We start from the raw sequence: 22133 nt of genomic DNA, 5'->3' as shown, positions 1-22133 counted from the left end.
AAAATGCTCTTACCTTGTTTGTTCAATTTTCTCATGAAATGGATCAAATTTAATTACAATTCTGTTTAGTGGTTTTAATGTAACACTTTTCACTTGTTTATAAATAGCAGCGGTTAACCCTCCACTTGATTTTAATGTACCTGAAAAAGGTATGGACATAGTTCTTTTATTTAACAATTCTCTCTTAACCTAATGAAAGCCATTTTATTTCTAAGAATAAACCATAGTTATTTGGGGGAACGTGCGCAGTATAGCCAACAAAATAAAAAGAAAAGTGGGAGAGGGAATTTTAGGTTTTGGTCAGCTGCAGCACTGGGCGTGACGTCATGAACTCAAGCGCCATGTTGATAAACTTTTAGAGCCCTCTAGGATTTTTAGGGCTAGACATTCCTTTTTAGTATTTTTTTTTATTTTTTTTTATATAATTGTTTCTAGTGAAAGTAGTAAATAATGTATCCTGTAGGCCAACGTAAGTACACGAATTTTTTAATCGCTTTTAATTAAATTAAAAGAAGAAATCTTAAATTAAAATAATAAACTACGCTACTTATTTTAGTTCCTAGTATACTTATTTGGGAAGGTCAATTCTTTTTTCTATTACGTATCTCCTTAGAGTTAACTTCTCTTTAATTTTTTGCTAATACGTAGATCGTTTCCCCACTATTTGTGAGATTAGTAAATAGATGTTTTTTCCTATTTGATATGTTTTCAAAAAAAAAAAAAAAAAAAATACATATATTTGCTCTCAACGTGCAGTTTGAAACTCCTTTGTGTATTGTCAGTCCAAAGGTGAATGACCTGATTTGTGACATTTTTGCTCAAAATTAATTTTACTCAGTAAAAAATGTTTTAAGGAAAAATGTTCAATACCAGTTTCTAAAATGCACATTTAGATTCACTTAGCTTCCCCAGTTTATTTGTTTTAATATACTCAGCATGTTTATGATAATTGTCAAACAACTTATTAGCTTTTATTTTTTTAAATAAATAATTGTAATATTTTGAACATTTTACTAAGCGTAGGTTAATCATTTTTATTCCAACATATAACCTATAAGTGAAGGGCTTTTCAATAATTCAAGGTTTTCTTCTAGAACTTATTTTTTCTTTTTTGAAGCTTTATTACTTGAGAATGATATTTAAAATTAATCAGTCGTATCATACATATTGATCTTTTTTTCATATTTAATCGGATCGTGTGTTTATGTAAAACATTATTCTCTAATTTGTCTCATTTTCGAGAGAACTTTATTTAATTTCTATTATTGACCTCAGTTAATAAATTTTAAGATTAATTTTTTTTTTATGACTCCTATTTTTTCATTTTTTTTTTTTTTATTGAAGCGTTTATAAATCCTTTTTATAAAAATATCTCTCTGATTCTCTTAAACTAGAGAAGTAATGTTTTATGTAGAGATTTTAGTTTTTTTGCATTTTGTCTATATAAGCTCTAGAGTTCAACTTTTGTGCACTTATCCCTCTGGTGGGTTCAAAGTTTTGCACCTCTTCTACTTATTGTAATTCAGCTAAAAAAAAAAAAAGTTCAACAGTACATAAATTGCATGATAATTATGAGCGTAGTTTTGCATTAAAAAAACTGAAAATCGCGGTTAGTGATTTGACGTACATAACCTGCTTTTATAGAAACTAGTTCTCAGTAGAATTTAAAATGTATAAAGATTTTGTTCTGATCTTTCTTTTGCTTATAAGATTCTGTGTATTTGCTATAGTAGGTAGATCTATCAAGTTGTATAATTTTTACAAATAGCAGATACTTCATTTTTTACTTTTTGTATTTGTCCACCAAGAGAGGTCTATTTTGCCTTGGAAGAAAGAAACAACTAGTGTTACCATCAAAGTATAATTTCTTTATAAAATCCTAGAGTATAGATTCTAATTGCTGCAAGTAGGCATTTCATTTTATCATTAGCGAATACAGCAAGCATTGTTTCGTGCCGTTTCCAAATTTGACGCAACGCCACGGTACCATTCAGTGGTTTTCTTTTTTTTTTTAAAGAGATTATTAAGGGTATCCACAATTTTTTCTTGGAGACCGACTTTACGACATCTACACTGCATATCATTGCTTTCCTACCAACCTGCCAAACAACATTGTTTCTGTTTTCATTTTGTGTTAAGATAAATAGTATTTTGGTTTTCACATATTTTCTTCTGTTCATTCCCTTGTGCAATTGGAGTGGAATTAAGAGAAAATATTAACATAATGAGGAAATCATGTGAAAATTGCCCTTAACATCGTAAAAAAATCCAAATCTGGTAGTAAATAGTGAGTGGTTCATGTTTATGCTAGTCGTCTCTCTTTTATTATCAGTTTTAATTGGTCAGAATGTATAGGGCTTCTATAGAAAGGTACCTTGCACCCATCTAAAAGTAACACTAAGGCCCCTTCCGGCCTTGATAATAGGTTGTTTATTCTCGAATCTGCAATAAATAGCTTTAAGTAGTTATAGTTTATTTCATTACTTAAATGTATTGAGGAGTCCATGTTGATTTCCTAATATAGATAAGCTTGAACATTTGTTGAATTATTCTTTAAATTTATCAGGTTTGCATTCTAGTCTAGATTAGATTATTCTAGTTGTACAGCGTTTTGGGAAGTTTTATTGTTCTATTGATCTCAATTAAAAGAGTGAATCAAACAATACTTTTAGTTAGTCATCAAAAAACTTTCCAGCATGTCATTTAGAAAAGTACTGTAAAATGATTAGGGGAAATTTTTTGTTATGTTATAATCTAAAGTTATCTAGAAAATCAATAATTTTATCTAAAACTTCTGATATAATTTAGGTCTTTTATTTATTTAAAGTGTGAGTGTGTGTGTTTTTTAAAGTAGAATAATTAATAATGTTTTCAACTAGTTTTAATTTCCAAAAATAAAAAAAAATTCTTTGTTTACTAATTTGAAAAGTTTAGTACTGTAGCTTTTTGTTCTTAAAGAACTAATTCTGCTTTTACGAAAAAATCGTTAAAAATCATCGTTTTTAAATATTTTGAATTCAAGTTGCAGTTTCAATTTTTCAAGTAGAGGTTGTCATGTAACTGAAAGAATCATGAAAATCCTAGAAAAAAAGGATAACCAAATCATGTGATAATGTTTAAGGGCTATTTTTCATTTGAGGGGTGAGAAGAAGTCTTCGAGATATTTCACCATCCTGATATCGATTTAAGATTCTGAACTAGATTAAAAGTAACCTCACATCATAACCTGAGCAGTCAGTCTTGAAATAATGAAATGGGTATTATCTTCTTCCGAATCACTAACATAGCAAAAAAAAAAAGAAGAAAAAAAAAGCGGTCTCACAAGGATTTACGTGATATCTAGCTTTAACCATAATAATGTTCCTTCTTGCAAGTTTAAGGTGGCCCTCTTCCACAGTGCTTTTGGCCACTTTTAAGGATAGTCCTATTCACACTGATTGCCTCAAAAAATATACTAACTGATTCAGAGATACTTGGTACGTCCACCCAACCTGGGGTTACATACCCCAAGTAATCCAGAGGTAAATTACTTAACGTTTCATACCCTCCACAGACTTCTTATCTTATCTAAATCTAAGACATACTAGTTTGTAGCTAGTGAAATGTTAGTCCCAGCAACATTCACCGTCAAGTGTGACCAGCATTTTGGATAACCGATAACCCTCTCAGCTTCTTTGTAGGAATGAATGATGTAAAACTCTACTGGAAGCTGAAATGTCAATTGTCAAGTGAAAATCTTTTAAAAAAATCCATAAATTTGATGAATCATGAGTGTCTATTACTATTTTTTTTTTATTAAGTTCCAGAAATGAGACTTAAATTATTCACTTGTTGCTTAGAATTTAGTTTTTTTTTTTTTTTTTTTTTAATACATGTTTTAATAAATTGATCAACTTACGTTTCCTTCAAAATTTCCAATGGCTGATGCTTGAATTATGTATTTATTAAGATATGTGTAATTTTAAGCATAGCTGTACTTTACATATTTCTTGTATCTCTAAATTTTGCTTTCAGATTTCTGGACACACGCCGTTAAATTGCTTGCTTTGATGTGTTATCGTTTTGTTTACTGTTTAATATTTATTAACAATTTGTATGTTTCTACCCAATGCAGAAGCTTTTTAATATTATCATGCTTATAACCAAGAAAATCAGAATGACTTTAATAATTGCACACCTAATCAGTCAAACTTAAAAAGGTAATTTATTGTGGAAGAAAAGTACTATCGGTATGATAGTAATTCATTTGTAATATTTTTTATTTCATTAAACTGCGCCAAGGAAAGCTGTAATGATAATAAAAATGTCTTGGCGTGTGTCTGGCAAAGAAGAGATAAATATATCGTAACTAGCTTTTTTTCAGAGGCCATGTGTTGTTTTCTAAGCATATTGGGACCTGAACCTAATGCACCTAATCTGAAGAGGTTTTTTGAGTTGACCTTCCTATAGGTTTACTATGAGAAAACTTTTTTTTTTGCCATCATCTCATCTCACTTCAGTCTCGGGTCAGATTAACAATAGCAAAGAATGGAACCAACAGGAAATTGAATAGAGAGAGAATTACTAAAAATGAATATCAAATCCATTGTGGCTCCTCTAGGGATGATTTTTTGAGCCAATCTAGCGCAGTCGGTGTAGCCAGCCATAAAAGGCAGATTGAATCTGGCTTGGGGGTTGTCGAACTTTTAAGTTCGGATTAATTGACCAGTCAACAGTTTTTAAATTTTAATGGGTTTCCGGTTGTAGGGGGAAAAAAAGGTGTTGCTGAACGCTGCTCTAATGGTCCATGCCTCTTCAGGGCTCTTTAAGTATTATGGAGAGTCTGTTTAACACCTTGCGCAGTAACTTCTATTTTGATGTAACTTTTGGCCACGTTTTTCTTCAGCCTAATTTTGACGAGCGGCGTTTACCGTAAAAAAAAAATATCCTTTACTGATATATAGAAAAGTATAAATTAATTAAAATAATTTTAAAATAGAAAAATTGAAGTAGAAAGTTGTCTTTCATATCAATATCTCTTCCAATATCTTTAACCAATTTCCTGTTGATCTGCTTAAAGTACTGGTAAAAGTAAGTTCCAAGTGTTAGTCTAAGAATTCTACTATTAAAATTAACCGAATTTTCATTTCATTTTTTCTAATTTTAGCATGGCATGTTGGTTTGGAATAATTACTAATTAAATTAATTGCTTGTTTTAATGTATACTTAAATCATTTTAATCATGCTTCTTGCTTTTAAATGATTACTAGTGAATGTACTACTTTATTTTTTTTGTCTTTTTTAATTTTTGTTAATAATTACAATAAGGGAACTTAAGATACTTTTTTTTTTAGATTATTATTTTTTTATTCTTCAGGTTATTTAATGAAACATTATTTTTCAAATTTAATATAAGGCCAAATGTTCAAAGACAGATTGAAATGATTTTCATTTTTGTGTTATGGTGGGCCCTATAATTAATTCTTTACGCTTTCTCCAGGTTGACAAATGTTTTAATAGAGTGGATCTTCTCCGGCATCTTAAGGATATTTTAAGGACAGTTTTCTCTTTTTCCACAGCCTTTTGAATTTTTGTTTTCTTTTCTTTGCGCCGTCACTTATGTTAATGCTTCACTATTTTGAGTTTTTTTTTTTAGGAAATTCGGATTTAACTAAACGAAGTAGTTGTCTTGATAGTGGTCTTTGAGTTTAATATGACAGATCTGGCTTGAATATTGCCTAGTATCTTGGGATTGAACTTATAAATTTTGGGATGTTTCTTCCAACTGAGAACATTAATTCATTTTATGAGAAGGCTACGTAGATTGAAATCAATGGGAGAGGCCCAACGATATGAGTGATTCGAAGGCTCTTTGTTTTTAAAGGTTGAGAAAAAGCTGATACAAATCATTAATCAAGGATGTTCTGGATTTCGTTTTCTTTGTTGCTTCCCTGTCGCTACCGCCCAGTTCATTACATAGATTTCCATAGATTAAGAATAAAAAAAGTTTATAGTCGTAAGGGGCTATATATGGAGACTGTGAAGGTTGATGGAGTTTGTAATGCATGCCTTGAGTGGCTAATTATTTCATGCTTGCAATTATGAGAGAGGACATTATCATGTTGGAGGAAGATTTCTAACTCTATTTAAAAGTTTTGAAATTTAATCCAATTCAGTTGTTAACTAAAACCAGGAATTTGAATCAAGCCGTTTTCCAAGGGCAGATTCTTTTTCAGGGTGGATTAGTCTCATCTCAGTATTGGAGGCAGCGAGAAAAGAACGGACTGCCAGCTAGACATTGCCAAGAATCAACACCAAGGCCTTCTTCTGTAGTGGGTGTAAGAGTAAGATGTGAGGATCCGGAGTATGGAGAATCATGAAAGCGTATTCGACTCTTAGAATTTACTTCCTCTAACAAGCTCTTCCACTCTTTGGGTATTTAAAATATTTTCTTTGTATTTAGTTGGGTGGAACCAAATTTGACGACTTTTAGATCCCGCCCGTCCATATAAATATATCTCTAACGTGCGTAATTGAATAGTAAAGTCAAATTTATCGAAAGCAGTTCGATTCTCTCTTTTCTGCAATAATCGCTGATTCAAATATTTTGTCTCCACTTTGATTTCAAATCCCACACTACGATTATAAAGGTGGCTTTTCTCAGCATCAATGTTTCTCTTTATTATATTATTTTGAATTTTCTGGTTGCTTCTCTTTTTTTTTTTACCAATTTTCATGCTAGGAAAAAGCTTTATTGATCAAGTTTCTAAAATTTTTAGCTTCCTTGTCTTTTATTCAGGTAGGCTTGGAAAAGAAAAGCATCAATTTGTGAACGAAGTGCTACTTATTTTTTAAATCTTAGAATAAATCATTACTTCGTCTTTTTTTTAACATAAAGAACATTTGGCCTGAATTTTTTTTTTTTTTTAAAATAACATTTTTGAAAATTTATCTTTTAAGAAAGGAAAACAATTTTTTTTTTTTAAATAAAATAAACGGGGTGTGGCGTTATTTGAGTGTTGACACAAAAATATGATTGTCCCGCAGCGCCGCCAGTTGGTCCTGCAGGTGGAGGTGGAGGAGGCGGGGTGCCACCCCCGGGGGCAGTCGGGGTGCCGCCTGGGGCCATCGCGTTGTTACCCCCACAGCCCCCACATCAGCCCCCCGACCTCCCCAGTGAGTATAAACTAATGATATAATTCAATTTTTTTTTTGTTGTTTTAATTTTATAAATTTTTATAAATTGTTTTCTAATTAATTATAATTGCAATAAAATTAAGATTGTCGTAGTATTAATAATAAAATCATTTGTAATATTAGGATTTTTAAAAATTGAATTAAAAAAATGTCGATTTTAAATGTCCTAAGATAAATTAATATTTTTTAATTTTTCTCGCTATCCCGTCCATAAATACTTCTCTATATTAATTTTTTTAAATAACTTTTATTTTTTTAATGTCTTCGACTTTTTGTTTACTTTTTTTTTTTTTGAAGTATGCTCATTTTCTCGAGCTAAAACTGTTACTGTGTGTAACTGTTTTTAATTCATTAAAAAATGTTTTAAAATTATTTAAGTTTAAAAAAAATCGCATTATGTGGCCCCGTCTCAATTATTTTTTAAAATTTGCATTCCCTCCTCTTCCTCCCCTTCAAATTAGAAAAAAAAATAAAATAAAATTTTCCTTCCTCATATATCTGTGCTTTTATATCATTATATATATTACTTTTTTTATAATGTATTTTTTTTTTTGTACTACTCTTTTATATTTATCGATTAAAGTGGATTAGCCACTTTTTCAGGTATCTTGGCTGTTTCTGCGGGTGTACTGACAACAACTCGAACACACAACTTTCGAGAATTTAACCAATTTACTCATTTTCGTCTAGCGATTGTAGGATGTGAAAGCATGCCTTTCGTAAAAGACTAAATTTGATGACAAGTACTCATTCTTGAAGATTCTATCGAGGATATTTCTAGATAAGATAATAGACGTAAGGAACGACTCCTGGGAAATAGAGTGAAAGAATCAAGTTAGGCGCCGAAGTTGTTGGTAGTACACTGCAGCCTTAATGGTCTGTCTATATGCAACATTTCCTAGTGAATAATATGACTGTAAGATCCCAAATCGTCTGAGGATGATCCATTCTAGAAGGCCGATTGTATCTTACATCCTTTGCCCATCATTCTCCATAGTTTTGTCCTGTCTTGACAGCCATTCCCTAACAGCTTTCTTGGCCTACTTTAGGAGTAGTGCCTCCACCCAACAGATCAGCCATTTCTCATCTTGGAAATCCTACTTCACAGGCCAGATATTCCTATCAATATTTTCCTTTCTCATTTGGAAAGAGTCTTTTCCCCGAGGCATCGCCCTAAACTTCGAGGGTCTCTTCATAGCAGGATGCCCCTCCCACATGTCCCAGTAATATTTGTTGCAGGTTATCAAGTCAGCCTAACGTGCAGTTTTTGGCTGCCACCAAATCTTTATGTTTTACTTTTCTATTTTTTTTTTTTCCTCTAGATGATTTTGTCCTAATTTTTATCTTCATTTTCAATTATTTTAGAATTCAGTTTTTGTTTTTTCTGAAAAATGCTAAAATTGGAGGAAATAGCATAATGATTTATTTATTGCAATTTCATGACTATTCATCATAACTTTTATTATTGATATTTCAATCCTCCTTAATATTTATTTTTTTTAACCATTGTCTGATTATGGCGTTTCCATCTGGTAAATAATCCACCATCTGTTTTCAGTACATTCCAAACATGAGTAATTTATTACTTGCAGTTATTATATCTAATTTTGATTAAAATTAGATATGAGTAAAATACTAATATTTCAAACTGTAATAGTAAGTACCAAGTAAATTTTGAAAATAATTACAAATCATTCTAAAAAAAATTTATAAAAAACAAACATTGGAGCTTTTTTATAGACAGCGATTTATTTTGCTATAATTTTTTGGTGCATAGCAAGTTTGATTTATTGATTCTTTTCGAAAATAAAGTAAATAAATAAAATTAACCGCCATTAAAATTTCTTTGATTTTTTTTATATAAAAAATTTAATTGAAAAAATGTTCATTTTTTTCTGCCTTGTGTATTTGCAGTATGTGCAGTTCTCAGCTGGCGACCACTATAATTAAGTTTAATTCTCTATAATGTACTTATCTAAATCCTGAAAACATAATAGCACATTTTGCAATACAATACTTTATTTATGTATCATAATACATACACATTTATAACACAATATTTTAATAAAATAACTGAAATGTAATAAGTGAGTCAGTTTGATGGTCAATATTTCTTACACTGTTCCAGACGATCCATTAATTTTACCTTTTCTGAATTCTGGGCGTAGTATTGAAAATTTATGACAACGCTACATGCCAGCCAGGATTGCAAGTTCGTAAAGTAGTGGATTTTAATGGAAAAAATAATCTTCCTTTTTTTCCGATGGCCAAGATCCACGATAGATATCCGTAAAAGCTACATGTCTATACGCATGGGTTTTCATCCAGGGATCTTATATTTCGGTTAAGAAATATACATTGAGGGCCAAAATAAGTAATGATTAGCTGGCAGCCTTTAGAATTGGAGCTCATTTCTATGGGGTGTTAGAAAGAGGAATGCAAACTTGTTCTTTAAGGGGTTACCTGGAAGTGAATGGGCTGATATTTTTGCGCAAAATACCCCCCCCCCCCCTAAATGTTAATATTTTCCTCTTGAACTGAACTGAGGGAATTGGGGATTGCTGTGTGTACAATTAGATCCACCTAATTGGATTTGGGAAATTTCTTTTCAAGGATCATAGTCTAGGAATTTGCTGCAAGACTTTGGGAAGTAACTTTCTTCCCTCCCCCAAAAAAAAACCCCACATAATTAAGGAAACTTACTTGATTCACTTCAACTACCTCTCGGCAAGTTTTTAGAGCATCTTACGCCAGACAAGCTTGAGAAACTTGAGAAAATGTGCAACTTTGTTGCAGTTTCTAAACATTTTTCCAAAACATAATGTTTCAAAATGTAGACAAAACTTAAGGACTTGAAAGTACCCTCTACAGGTTCAAAGAAGTAGAGACTACTTTTATCGTTAGTAGATATCCCAGTTACCCCAAAATTGTTGCTATTTTGATTTAACTCTCAAGAATTTATTTACTTAAAGAATAAGCCCAAAATTTTGCTAACTGACTTTAAATTGTAATCATTTTATAAGACAGTCTGGTGTACATTTTATTTGTTCTGATCTCCTTTTTAGTTTTAATATATGACCAAAATAATATGTACTAATTCTCTGCAATTATCACCTTCAAGAAAGATGCGCCACACATGCAATGTCCACAGAATTACCCATGATTATTGTTCAGCAAGGATGTGGTAAAATCGATAAATTCAGATTTGCATTGAATAAAGTTACGTTCATGTTGTGAATAAAGTAACCACAACTGAGATTATAACAAACCACAAATATTTTTGATTATTTCTACTTCCCTACATGAGCAAAAGAAATTTGTTCCAGAAGTTATTTTTCTTAGTGTGCCGCCAGTTCAGCTCTACGAAAGGCCTTAAATTAGGTTATCAGTGAACATCGCATGTGTGGTTCACCTTTTGAACATTCGTACTTCAATGATACTACGTTTTGACAATTCATGTTATTCTTATAATAATAATAATAATAAATACATTAAAATTTACTGAAGCTATGTTTTGTTTTTTGTTTTGTGAATAGGTTTCGTAAATTAATTAAATTGTGTTCTGTTTCACTCACACCTACAGTGTTCACATGTCCAAGACGGCCAAATCTTGGAAGGGAAGGCCGTCCAATTGTATTAAGGGCCAACCATTTCCAAATTACTATGCCAAGAGGATTTGTACACCATTATGAAATTTCAATTCAACCAGATAAATGCCCTAGAAAAGTGAATCGTGAAATCATAGAGACTATGGTGCATGCTTATTCTAAAATATTTGGTAACTTAAAGCCAGTATTCGATGGAAGAAGCAATCTGTACACTAGAGATCCATTACCAATTGGCAATGATCGTATGGAATTAGAGGTGAGTGGATTGTGGATTTCTGTTAATTACATTACTCACAATTTCTTCTCTTTTTTTGCGGCATTTTCTAGTACAGCAAATATTTTAAGAAGTACCTTTTTGCTTAGGCAAAAAATTTCATATTATTAAGTCGAGGTAAAACGTCACTCATATTTTGTTAGTTGTGTTATTATTTCTGAATTTAAGGCAGGGCAACATCCGAGTTCATTAGCTCTACTCTACAGAAGCCTTCTCAGTGCATGTTCCTGACAATGTTCTCTCGTTAGAGATATCACTTCCATCAGTATGAACTGTTGAGGCTTTTAGGAAGAGATTCTCTTCCATCAGGTTACCCTGATCCAGATTAATTTCCCATCTTCTTTCTCAAACCGGCCTCACAACTGGTGCGCTAAACTTCTTCCTGTAGAAGATTGTATAAGGAAAGATATTTCACGAACGAGAAAAACTTTTCAAAGTTGTACAGTAGGTAAACGAGAAGCTATATATACCTCACTACCATCTCTTGAGGAATTACTGTGTACTCTCTTGCCGTCTGTTCCTTATTAGGAATGTCCTTGGCTAGCCTCCGAAATACTTGCAATGGCCAAGTGGAACATGCCGTTTTTGGTCAGGGAAGAATTTTCACTAAAATTAAAAAATTACAATAATTTTGGAAATTCATCATTTGTACGAAATTTTAGGGATTTAAAAAGTTTCTTTTTTATATTTTTCTCAGGTGACGTTACCCGGCGAGGGTAAAGATCGGGTATTTAGGGTAGCCATAAAATGGATGGCTCAGGTTTCACTGTTCGCTTTAGAAGAAGCATTAGAAGGAAGGACAAGACAAATTCCTTTTGACGCCATTATGGTTAGTATTTGAGAGAGATATCACTTTTTATTTTTGTTCTAATCACTTTAAACAAAGATTTTTTTTTTTTGTTTTACTATTTTAGGCTTTAGACGTAGTAATGAGACATTTACCATCAATGACCTACACACCAGTTGGACGGTCTTTCTTTTCCTCACCAGATGGATATTATCATCCACTTGGTGGTGGCCGAGAAGTTTGGTTTGGTTTCCATCAATCAGTAAGGCCTTCACAATGGAAAATGATGCTCAATATTGATGGTAAGTGTTCTGTTACTAATTATGTAAATTACCATACGTACAAAAAAAATATAATAAGATATTAGTACAAAATGGGTTTCTGCCCCCGTCTAGGACATGGGTAAGTAAGATGTTAAACCCCCATTGAAAAAAAAAATAGTCAATTACTTAATTTACATCCTGTAGTACGATCTGTTGATGTACGGATTATAGCTTGTAAATACTAATTTGTAAAAGTTTTACAAAATTTGCTCTCTTGACTTGTATTTCAACGGCTTTAAATTCCATTAAAGTGAGTCTAAAACCTTGTCAAAGTACTTCTCTAATAAATTTAGACTACTTAAAAAAAACCTTTTTTATGCGTCAAAATTCCTGCCCTTGCTGTACTATATTGTACGGTCAGTATCTTTTTGCAATGCAAAGTACTGTATAAAATCTATGTAAAGCTATACAAAGTTTTGATATAATTTAGTTGATCTATCGTAAAAAGAATCTGTAATTTAAGTACTTACTAGGTTACTTAAAATAATAACCAATGTTGGTTACATTTCTATTCGATACTGTGGCAATTGACTTGAAAATTGCTGCGTCCCCCAACTGTCCACACTGTCATAATTAAGAAAGTATTATTGAAGAGAACCTGCATTGGAAACAGTGATGCATTAAGTGATATTTCATGACCAGCTAAATTAGATTATATGGCAACATTGTCCTGGGCCGATCGTCACGGAATGATTAAATGTCGTTGTCGGTTGTATGATTGATTGAATATATTTAATGTAAGAACCTAATTTTAAAACTGTTTTCTTTCTTTTTTTCTCTCTCTCTCACACACACAGTTTCGGCGACTGCTTTCTACAAAGCACAGCCTGTGATAGAATTTATGTGCGAAGTTTTGGATATTAGAGATATAGCCGAACAGAGAAAACCATTGACCGATTCACAAAGAGTCAAATTTACAAAAGAGATTAAAGGACTGAAAATTGAGATTACACATTGTGGCGCCATGAGGCGTAAATATAGAGTCTGTAATGTAACTAGAAGACCAGCTCAAATGCAGTCGTAAGTTTTTATTTATTTATTTTATTTTATTTTGGAAATAATTGTATTATTTTCTCTTAATCAAGTATTCAAGAAAGTATTGTAATAGTGCAGATTTTTGAGTTCCCAAAATATTTGTTAAGAGGTATTTACTTACTCGTCTTGTTACGTTTTTATTCATTGTAACTCAAAAACCAAAAGTCGCTTAAAGTTCAAAGTGAATATTTCGTCAGAGGAAGCGCCCAAATAATGTTTTGGTCAAAATTGATCAATCGAAAAATGCCACTTTACTAAATGGATTTTTCGAAAACAGTTTAAGCATTTCCTTTAAAACTATGACGTACTAATTATACGTTCGTGGATCTGTTACATTTATATGAAACATCTTTCTAGGAAACACACTTCTGAGAATGGGGCGTGGATGTTGTTCTAGTGGGTCATGAGCGAAGTGGGAGATCCCCAGTTCGAATTCCGCGTATATTTACTCTTTGTTTGGTAGAAAAAATTGTTTATAGTAAAGAATGAGCTTCCGCTCCCGTCCACGACACCTAATTGGAAGTTAAGCCCCGTCTGAAAAAAATAGGAGATTACTTTACTTCTGAGGGTGGTTGTAGTTTGGCTTTACTTTAAAATGCCACTCTATGGTAAAATAATAAGAATCAAAATTACTCCCCTACATTGTACTTGCTAAGAATGAAAGGTGGAACTAAATTTCTTAATTTGGAACTTCGTAAGTTTGAACTTTTGGAATAGAAGCAAGAGAAAGTTGTGTGACTTCACTTTTTATTTAAAAAAAAATGTTATGCAGTATATATATATTTGTATTTTTTTTCCTTAGATTTCCTCTGCAACTGGAAAATGGGCAGACAGTAGAATGTACAGTGGCGAAGTACTTCCTAGATAAGTACAAAATGAAGCTTAGGTATCCTCATCTTCCGTGTTTACAAGTTGGTCAAGAACATAAACACACCTATCTACCTCTAGAGGTAATCAGTGTTCATTAGCATAGGCAAAACATGAACATGAGAACAAAAGCAAAAAGTACTGTTGTTTCAAAACAAAAAAATCATTGAATAATACTTATTCAATCCAATCCAGAGACATATTGATATTTTGTGCTTTTTGTTTACTCTTTACTTTTCATCAATGGAGAACAAAAAAGAATTGTAGCACTACAAATAATTTTTTGTTATTTTATTTCGTATTTATAGTATTTTTTGTTTGAGTTTTTAACAAAGTATGCGCGCATCATCAAATATTTAATCGACATCAATTCTTCTACAGTGATCCCGACAATTTATATTTCTTGTTAAGACAAATTCAATTTGTCAATTGCAAATATAACAACACTGTAAACAAAAATAATCGATTAAATATTTCTACATAAAAATCTTATTTTCTGTTAGGTTTGTAATATAGTGGCTGGTCAGCGATGTATAAAGAAACTAACTGATATGCAAACCTCGACAATGATCAAAGCCACGGCCAGATCTGCACCAGATCGTGAAAGGGAGATTAATAATCTAGTTCGTAGGGCTGACTTCAATAATGACGCTTATGTACAAGAATTTGGACTGGCCATTTCTAATAATATGATGGAAGTTAGAGGTAGAGTGTTACCACCACCAAAACTTCAATATGGCGGCAGGGCACCAAATCTTCCTTCGCAAATAGTATGTAAATTATAAGTTTATATTTATTTTTTATTACATTTTTTTTTGTAACTTTTTTTATTGATAGTTTTATCGATTTAAAAAAAATTTTGATTTCCCCCCATTTAGGCATTTATTTGTTTTTTGTATTGCTGTAAATTACCCTTCATTTCAAGGAATACCAAGGTATGTTGTCTGCTAAACAGCAAGCACTACCAAACCAAGGTGTTTGGGATATGCGAGGCAAACAGTTCTTCACTGGTGTTGAAATACGTGTTTGGGCGATCGCCTGTTTTGCACCTCAAAGAACCGTCAGAGAAGATGCGTTAAGGTAAAGTAATTTATTTATTTTAAAATAAATATTTACGTAAAAAGGTGAGTAAATAACGAAAGAAATTTTGAAAGTAAGGAACCGGTTTTAGGGGAGTATCAAACTTATGTGACTTATCTTGTGACTTGTTTTGTCCTTACCGGTCCACTGTTTGAATTTTGTGTTATTTCTAAAGATTTCAGTAGAACCTTATATGAATATTTCATTGCAGAAATAGTAAAAAACAAAAAAATATACAGTTGAAGATTTTAAAATTGTCTGTTATAAAGTTAAATAAATTTATGGCCGATATTAGTGAATTTATTGCACATTATTTGTAAGAAGAATTGATCGTACGATCTGGCCGGAGAGATATCTGGTTTATCTTAATCCTTAGCAGGAAGGATGTATTCTCAAAAAGAGAAGTATTTTCAAAACTGAGTGATCCTCCAATCTTCTTGAGCGAGGTGTACAGCTTCTGCAAGCTCCGTTCCAAAATTCGAAGTCCTAGATCAGGGGTGGGCAATCTTTTTCCTTAAAGGGCCACATAGGGGTATTGGTTTATTACCGAGGGCCGCAAAAGGTTGTTGGTTTATTACCGAGGGCCGCAGTATATATATATATTTCTTTTTATATTTATTTCGGGTTTTTATTTATTAATTGTTTTTATCTATTTATAATACAGATTATTAATTAAAATGAAATTTATAATCAACAAAAAAACGGCATTAGTTACTTCTATGAAATTGCTTCATATCTTCCTTCATCATTTTTTCTATTAAAAGCCAGACGAAATAGAAATAATGCGATTGCATTCACATTTATGTATCACTATAAAATAAATAACTAGAGAAGAAGCGAAAATCCGCAGCTTCGACGGCGACAACGCGCTTTGTGTCGGTGTAAAAATGGCGTACTAAAAGTCGAGTGATCATACGAAGAAAGAGCGCGGATTACTAAGATAAGATTTGAACGTTGAGACAATAATTGTACTAGTGAAAATTACCAAACTTTATGTGACATAAAATTTGAAATATTATATTATTTAAATTTTTATTATTTGCCGTTTTGTGCCGCGGGCCGCAGGAAAATGTTAAAAGGGCCGCACGTTGCCCAACCCTGATCTAGAGGCTGTGCAATCCCATCGATTTTTTTTTGATTCGATGGTATAGTATGCAAGAACGGGCGTGACAAGAAGTAATGATAATGATTTGCTGCAAATTGAAATCCTTTTTTTGTTAATTTGTTTACTTTTGAGTACAAGATTTATTATTTTGATAAGTAAATGGTTTTTTCAGGAATTTCACTCAACAACTTCAGAAAATCAGCAATGATGCTGGAATGCCTATCATTGGACAACCTTGTTTTTGTAAGTATCTCTCTCTTTTATAGCATAACAAATTACAAAACCCAACTGTCAACAATAGTTGGAATATAATTTACAAATTTGTTCGGTTAGGTAAATACGCTACTGGACCAGATCAAGTTGAGCCAATGTTCAGGTATTTGAAGTCATCATTTCAAGCTCTTCAACTTGTAGTTGTAGTGCTGCCAGGCAAAACACCTGTATACGGTAAGAGGATTCTGAGTATTTAAAATTAAGAAGGGTTAAGGTTAAGGTTATTAAGGGTTTCCCGAAAATTACTTCGTTGATTTTTCCGAAATATCTTATTTAAATTTCATGTACGCAGATCTTAACTTCCATTCAAATAATATTTATAGGAGAACAAATTTCATGGCTTGTAATTAGCTCTTAGTTACCTCTCCGCCACAAAAAAAAAAAAAATAGAACCTATTCGCCTATCCTAAAATAGGTATAATCCTACTTGTCCTTCTGAATTATTTTATGATTTTTTTAAATTATTGAAATATTAACTCTGTATATTTTGTTTGTTTATTATATACAGCCGAAGTTAAAAGAGTTGGCGACACTGTATTAGGTATGGCTACACAATGTGTTCAAGCGAAAAATGTTAACAAAACATCACCGCAAACGTTATCAAATTTATGTCTGAAAATTAATGTAAAATTGGGAGGAATTAATAGTATTCTTGTGCCAAGTATTAGACCAAAGGTTAGTTACATTCTCACGAATAAAATATACAACTTGCTTTAAATTGTTGTCAAGTAATTGATTTTTTTCACTTGATTTTTATTTCATTTTTAGTCGTAAATTATTTTTCGCTGTAGAGTTCCAATTTTTTTTTTATCTTACGACCTTATTTTTTAATAGGTATTTAACGAACCAGTAATCTTCCTTGGAGCAGATGTTACACATCCGCCAGCTGGTGATAATAAGAAACCTTCTATAGCCGCAGTTGTTGGCAGTATGGATGCACATCCTAGCAGATATGCAGCTACTGTTCGTGTACAACAACATCGCCAGGAAATTATACAAGAACTTTCGTCCATGGTTAGGTGAGTGTATTCGATTAGTAGTCGAATGGACTTGTGTTTATTTACTGTCAAGTCGAACATATTAATGACAGAACTTTAAAACTCATAACCTTCTGAACAAATCGAAATATTTGACTTTTTCCAAAATTAAAATTCGTTGTTAAATTTAAGTAATCATATTCCTGAAATAATCAAAGAAAAAAAATAGGTGGTTCACTTTTATGGTAAGGTATGTTCGTTTAACTAAGTATAAAATTTGTAATATATCTGTTTCTTCTAAAAGGGAATTACTGATAATGTTCTACAAAAGTACTGGCGGATACAAACCACACAGGATAATTTTGTACAGGGACGGGGTTTCGGAGGGACAATTCCTTCATGTAAGTAGTCAGTTTTACTTCATCTAATTTACTTATTTTCACAGCCTGAGAAAGTTGAAGTATTTATTTTTTCTGTTTATATGTCATTCCTTGTATTAATACGTTGTCTCATTCCATGATGCAGCATGAAATAGACTTGATGCTTTCAGTCTGTAGCAGGGACCCATTTTTTAACTGCAAAAATCAACTCTCCAAATTTCTCTCATTATTTCTGTATAATAGAAGAAAAATTACCGATTTTAGGTTTTGCAACACGAGCTGACCGCTATTAGAGAAGCTTGTATTAAGTTGGAGGGAGATTATAAGCCTGGTATTACATTCATAGTGGTACAAAAGCGACATCATACCAGGTATCCATTTTTGTTTTATTTATTTGTATTGTTTTTGTTATAAAGTGAAAATTATTGTCTGTAAGACGTTTCTTAGGAAAGTGGCAGAGCAAAATATTTGGCATTTGGTTGAGTTGCTTTGTAGAACTGGTAGAGAGCACGAAGATTTGGTGAATTAGTGACTTAATGCTATATGTATCTGCCTTTTGTATTATATACGAGGTATTAAGTAGGTATTAAGATAGCACTGAAGAAGGAAGGTTGTGTACGGTTAATAGGCTAGAAGGTTAACTAACCTGTGAGATGAGTGGACAATGTAGGATGCTAATTGAAGAAAGTTGTACTTAGTAAAAAGTTATTTCCAGGGCTGACGCTGGAGATTAATTTGATCAGAAAGATTTAATACATGCATGAAATCAAATTGATGTTTTCAAACAAAATAGAAAATGTTCATAGGTTTCCCGGAAAGGGAAGTTGAGTAGCTAGTGTTTTAAGGGATCTCGGCGTACCTATAGGAATCCCAGCATATTAACAAAACAATGTCACTTCCAATCGTTACCATCCATCAAAGAAGGAATGAACTTTTGATCATGAAATGAATCATTTGAGTTTATCGTATCCACCGGGGTAAACTCAGGCGTAACACTTCCAGTACTTTTAGTATTCCATCAGAAATTTTCCCTAAAAGAAGTAAATAACTTATTTTACTTTTAATATCTTCTTCAAAATAGCCACCTGGCACAGCAATGCACCGTTTCAGAAGAATGAATGCGGCTTTGAGTGAAGTCATCTTTCTGTAAGTAGATCGAGAATCTCCTATGATTTAGGTTGCTAGATCTCAGCAACGTTGTTAAAATCACGACCTTTCACCTGAATCTTTTACTTTTGGATAAAGAATAAAGTCTTCAGTGACAAATTTGATTAGGAACCGATAAACTTGTGTCTGTCGAGTAAGCAACGAACAAACTGATTCTCGACCAAAGTTGCTCGTGGAAACATTTTGGATTGGAACGCTTTCTTGCTGAGACGTTCCATCGCATTCTTCTTACTTATTACCTCAACAATGTTAATTTGCTAAAGCATATTTAATGTCTCAGTCATCGATTTTCCAAGTTAAATGCAAAATTCCAGTAGATTCTTTCATCTCATTATTTTTTATTAAACTCTGCATAAAAAGAATAGGCGAAGCCTTCCACTAAGAACATCCTTTTACTGTGCGCACCTTTTATCGGCGCCTAGGGAGACCGTGGTCTTCTATTTTGCAGTTTACATATTTTATTAGCCGCTCAAAATATATATGTATATATACGAATATCCCGACGCTTGAAATTGAAACATAAAATATCTCATCCGTTCAGTACCCTCCAACAAATCAGAATATAATTTCATGTTGTATCTTTTTTAGACTGTTCTGCGCTGATAAGAAGGAGCAGAGTGGTAAATCAGGAAACATTCCAGCTGGCACAACAGTTGACGTAGGCATTACACATCCAACGGAATTTGACTTCTATTTGTGCAGTCACCAAGGCATACAAGTATGTTTCTACCACTAGTCATATTATTATCTATAATTTATTACTTTTTAACGCAGAAACGGAAAAAAAAAAATACGTATTCAGAGATTCCACGAACTTAAGATGGAATCTACCCCACTTCTTTTTCCAACAATACTTTAACTAATTTTCGGGGGAAATTTTCAAATAAAAGCTTTTATGTTTATACAGTATTCTAATTTTAAAGAAAAGTTTGGAAGCAGTTTTTTAAGGAAATCTTCAAATGGTGAAAACATTCAGAAAATAAGTGTGAATATTATACCAGCTTATACTTTTCCAAATTAATGTTGTATATTAATTATTGCATAGGGTACTAGTCGTCCATCTCATTACCACGTTCTTTGGGATGATAATCACTTCGATTCTGATGAACTGCAATGTCTGACCTATCAGTTATGCCATACGTATGTCAGATGTACAAGATCTGTCAGTATACCAGCGCCAGCTTACTATGCCCATTTAGTGGCATTCAGAGCCAGGTATCACCTAGTGGAGAAAGAGCACGACAGGTAAGCTTAAGAATATGTTCTGTTTAATCTAACAGTTTCTTTTAGCTCATAACTCCTTGGAGAAGACATGATAGAGTATTACATTCAATGAGACTTATTTAATCTTACTTATTTATTAGCTCTTATCTACTTTTATCGTTCAGAGTGTACAGAGTCATTCAATTTACGCATTTCCGATTCTGTCAGTCAACCGCGTATATTATAATATATTGATATTCATACATTCTACGTCCTTTCAAATCCATAACCAAACTGCCTTATCTGTCCTGTAGCATTTAATTGGAGTAGGGGTTTGTATTCTAGATTAGCTCAGATCTCAGTATGTCGGATTCCATTCCTTCTGAGGAATTGCATTTCCATTTTCTTCTGCATCTCGCTTTGATTTGACTATTCAGATACAAAGGATAGGAAAATCATTTTATGAGTCAATTTCAAATATTGTATTTGTCGTTTAAAGGAAATGTTTTTAAAAAAATTAAGAAGTTTTAGTAGAGTATCATGGATTTTTTTTTGAAGCGAAAAAAGTATTCAATTTTTCCAGCTTGTCTTCTTTCTTTTTTACTCTTCCGTAGATTTTCCGAGGAACAAATATGTCTGAAATTCTAACAGAAGTTTTTGCACTACTAGCACTAGCACTTCAATCATTTTTTTAGCTAACTAAATTCTCCCATTTTAAACATAATAAAAGCTTAATCTATGAATGTGTCAATGTCAGTTTTAAGCATCACTTACTTGGTGCAAGTGAGTTCAGAATGAGTAAAATGTATTAACTAGGTCATTATCTTAGTTAATACCTAGTGAACTGTCAAGAGTTTTGGCGACGCATAAAACAATAGAGCCTTCAATAGTTCCGGAAGAATAGGATTCATTATTTCCTGGAAATTTCGTAAATAAAAATAATTATTGTCAAATTTGGACGCTCCATATCTCAAGTTTGTTTTCTCGAGTTTCTACTCAGATGCATTAATAATTTTTCTTATTATTTCCATCAAATAATTTTCTTTTTTTCTTTTTTTCTAGTGGTGAAGGCTCACATCAGTCAGGATGTAGCGAAGATAGAACGCCAGGCGCGATGGCCAGAGCGATTACAGTTCACGCGGACACGAAGAAAGTTATGTACTTTGCTTAAATGAAAACAAAAAAACTTCGCCATATCGAGCGTGAGGAAACATCTCTATTTTACATCATTTTTTTTTTTTTTAAATCTTATTTTAATATTATTATTTCTATTTTCCAAATTTTTCTCGATATTATTATAGTTTATTTTGCATTAAATAAAATAACTCATCGAGTTATTTTGCGCAAAAGAAACAAAACTTAAAATAAATGCCTTCCAAATTTTTTGAAGGGGAGGGGATGGGGATTTTTGGAAGAACAAAACTTCAGTTTCTAATGAACTGACTGAAAAAGTAAAAAAAAAAAAAAAAGATTTGTGGAAAAACCAAGCAAAAAAGAACTTACAAATTTTTTGCTTTTATGCAACACACGTCCACAATGTGCTAAAGAATACAAAAAACAAAATGTAAGATTATTGAGGGTATAGATAATATATTTTCTTATATATATTTAAAAAAAAAAAACAAAAACAAACCTGACAAAGAAACAAAAAATAAAATAAAATAAACAATAATCGTAATCCAGAAGTGCGTAAAATACGGAGAAAAACACTGTTTCAGAGTGAGGAAAAGTGAAAAATCAGAATGGTTGTACGCGTTTTTTTTGTAAAATTATTTAGTGTATAAATATTTTTTCTTTTATCTAAAGGACTTCATTTTCATGATAAAAGTTCACTAAATAACAAGATTTAATAAAAAAAAAAAAAAAAAAAAACGAAAA

The 22133-nt window shown here is 32.1% G+C and overlaps 2 protein-coding genes across 13 annotated transcripts in view; one reads left to right on the top strand and one right to left on the bottom strand.

Moving 5' to 3' along the window:
* The window catches only part of mRpL53 (mitochondrial ribosomal protein L53), a 1536-nt gene extending 1294 nt beyond the window's left edge, over positions 1 to 242 (bottom strand). Inside the window, exon 1 of the mRNA XM_074136815.1 lies at positions 14 to 242. Within this exon, the coding sequence (XP_073992916.1) occupies positions 14 to 159 (146 nt within the window). The 5' untranslated portion in view covers positions 160 to 242. The remainder of the gene's footprint in view (positions 1 to 13) is intronic.
* Positions 1 to 22133, top strand: part of AGO1 (protein argonaute-1) — a 25384-nt gene extending 3251 nt beyond the window's left edge. For 6 of the 12 annotated variants that reach the window (XM_074136786.1, XM_074136787.1, XM_074136789.1 and 3 more), the window contains 17 exons: positions 7027 to 7155; positions 10760 to 11040; positions 11756 to 11887; positions 11973 to 12147; positions 12966 to 13188; positions 14006 to 14153; positions 14574 to 14840; positions 14996 to 15150; positions 16428 to 16498; positions 16589 to 16702; positions 17037 to 17203; positions 17363 to 17547; positions 17810 to 17906; positions 18150 to 18256; positions 19641 to 19770; positions 20098 to 20297; positions 21318 to 22133. In XM_074136786.1, coding sequence (XP_073992887.1) covers positions 7027 to 7155; positions 10760 to 11040; positions 11756 to 11887; positions 11973 to 12147; positions 12966 to 13188; positions 14006 to 14153; positions 14574 to 14840; positions 14996 to 15150; positions 16428 to 16498; positions 16589 to 16702; positions 17037 to 17203; positions 17363 to 17547; positions 17810 to 17906; positions 18150 to 18256; positions 19641 to 19770; positions 20098 to 20297; positions 21318 to 21426 — 2690 coding nt within the window. In that variant the 3' untranslated portion in view covers positions 21427 to 22133. Of the gene's footprint in view, positions 1 to 313; positions 470 to 7026; positions 7156 to 10759; positions 11041 to 11755; positions 11888 to 11972; positions 12148 to 12965; positions 13189 to 14005; positions 14154 to 14573; positions 14841 to 14995; positions 15151 to 16427; positions 16499 to 16588; positions 16703 to 17036; positions 17204 to 17362; positions 17548 to 17809; positions 17907 to 18149; positions 18257 to 19640; positions 19771 to 20097; positions 20298 to 21317 lie in introns of those variants that run through there. The other 6 variants (XM_074136793.1, XM_074136794.1, XM_074136795.1 and 3 more) reach the window with 3 other exon arrangements.

This window comes from Rhodnius prolixus, unplaced genomic scaffold (assembly GCF_049639745.1).
Source record: "Rhodnius prolixus isolate KJV_2025 unplaced genomic scaffold, Rpr scaffold_5, whole genome shotgun sequence".
NCBI lineage: Eukaryota > Metazoa > Arthropoda > Insecta > Hemiptera > Reduviidae > Rhodnius > Rhodnius prolixus.
This window is presented reverse-complemented; position numbering and strand designations above follow the sequence as displayed.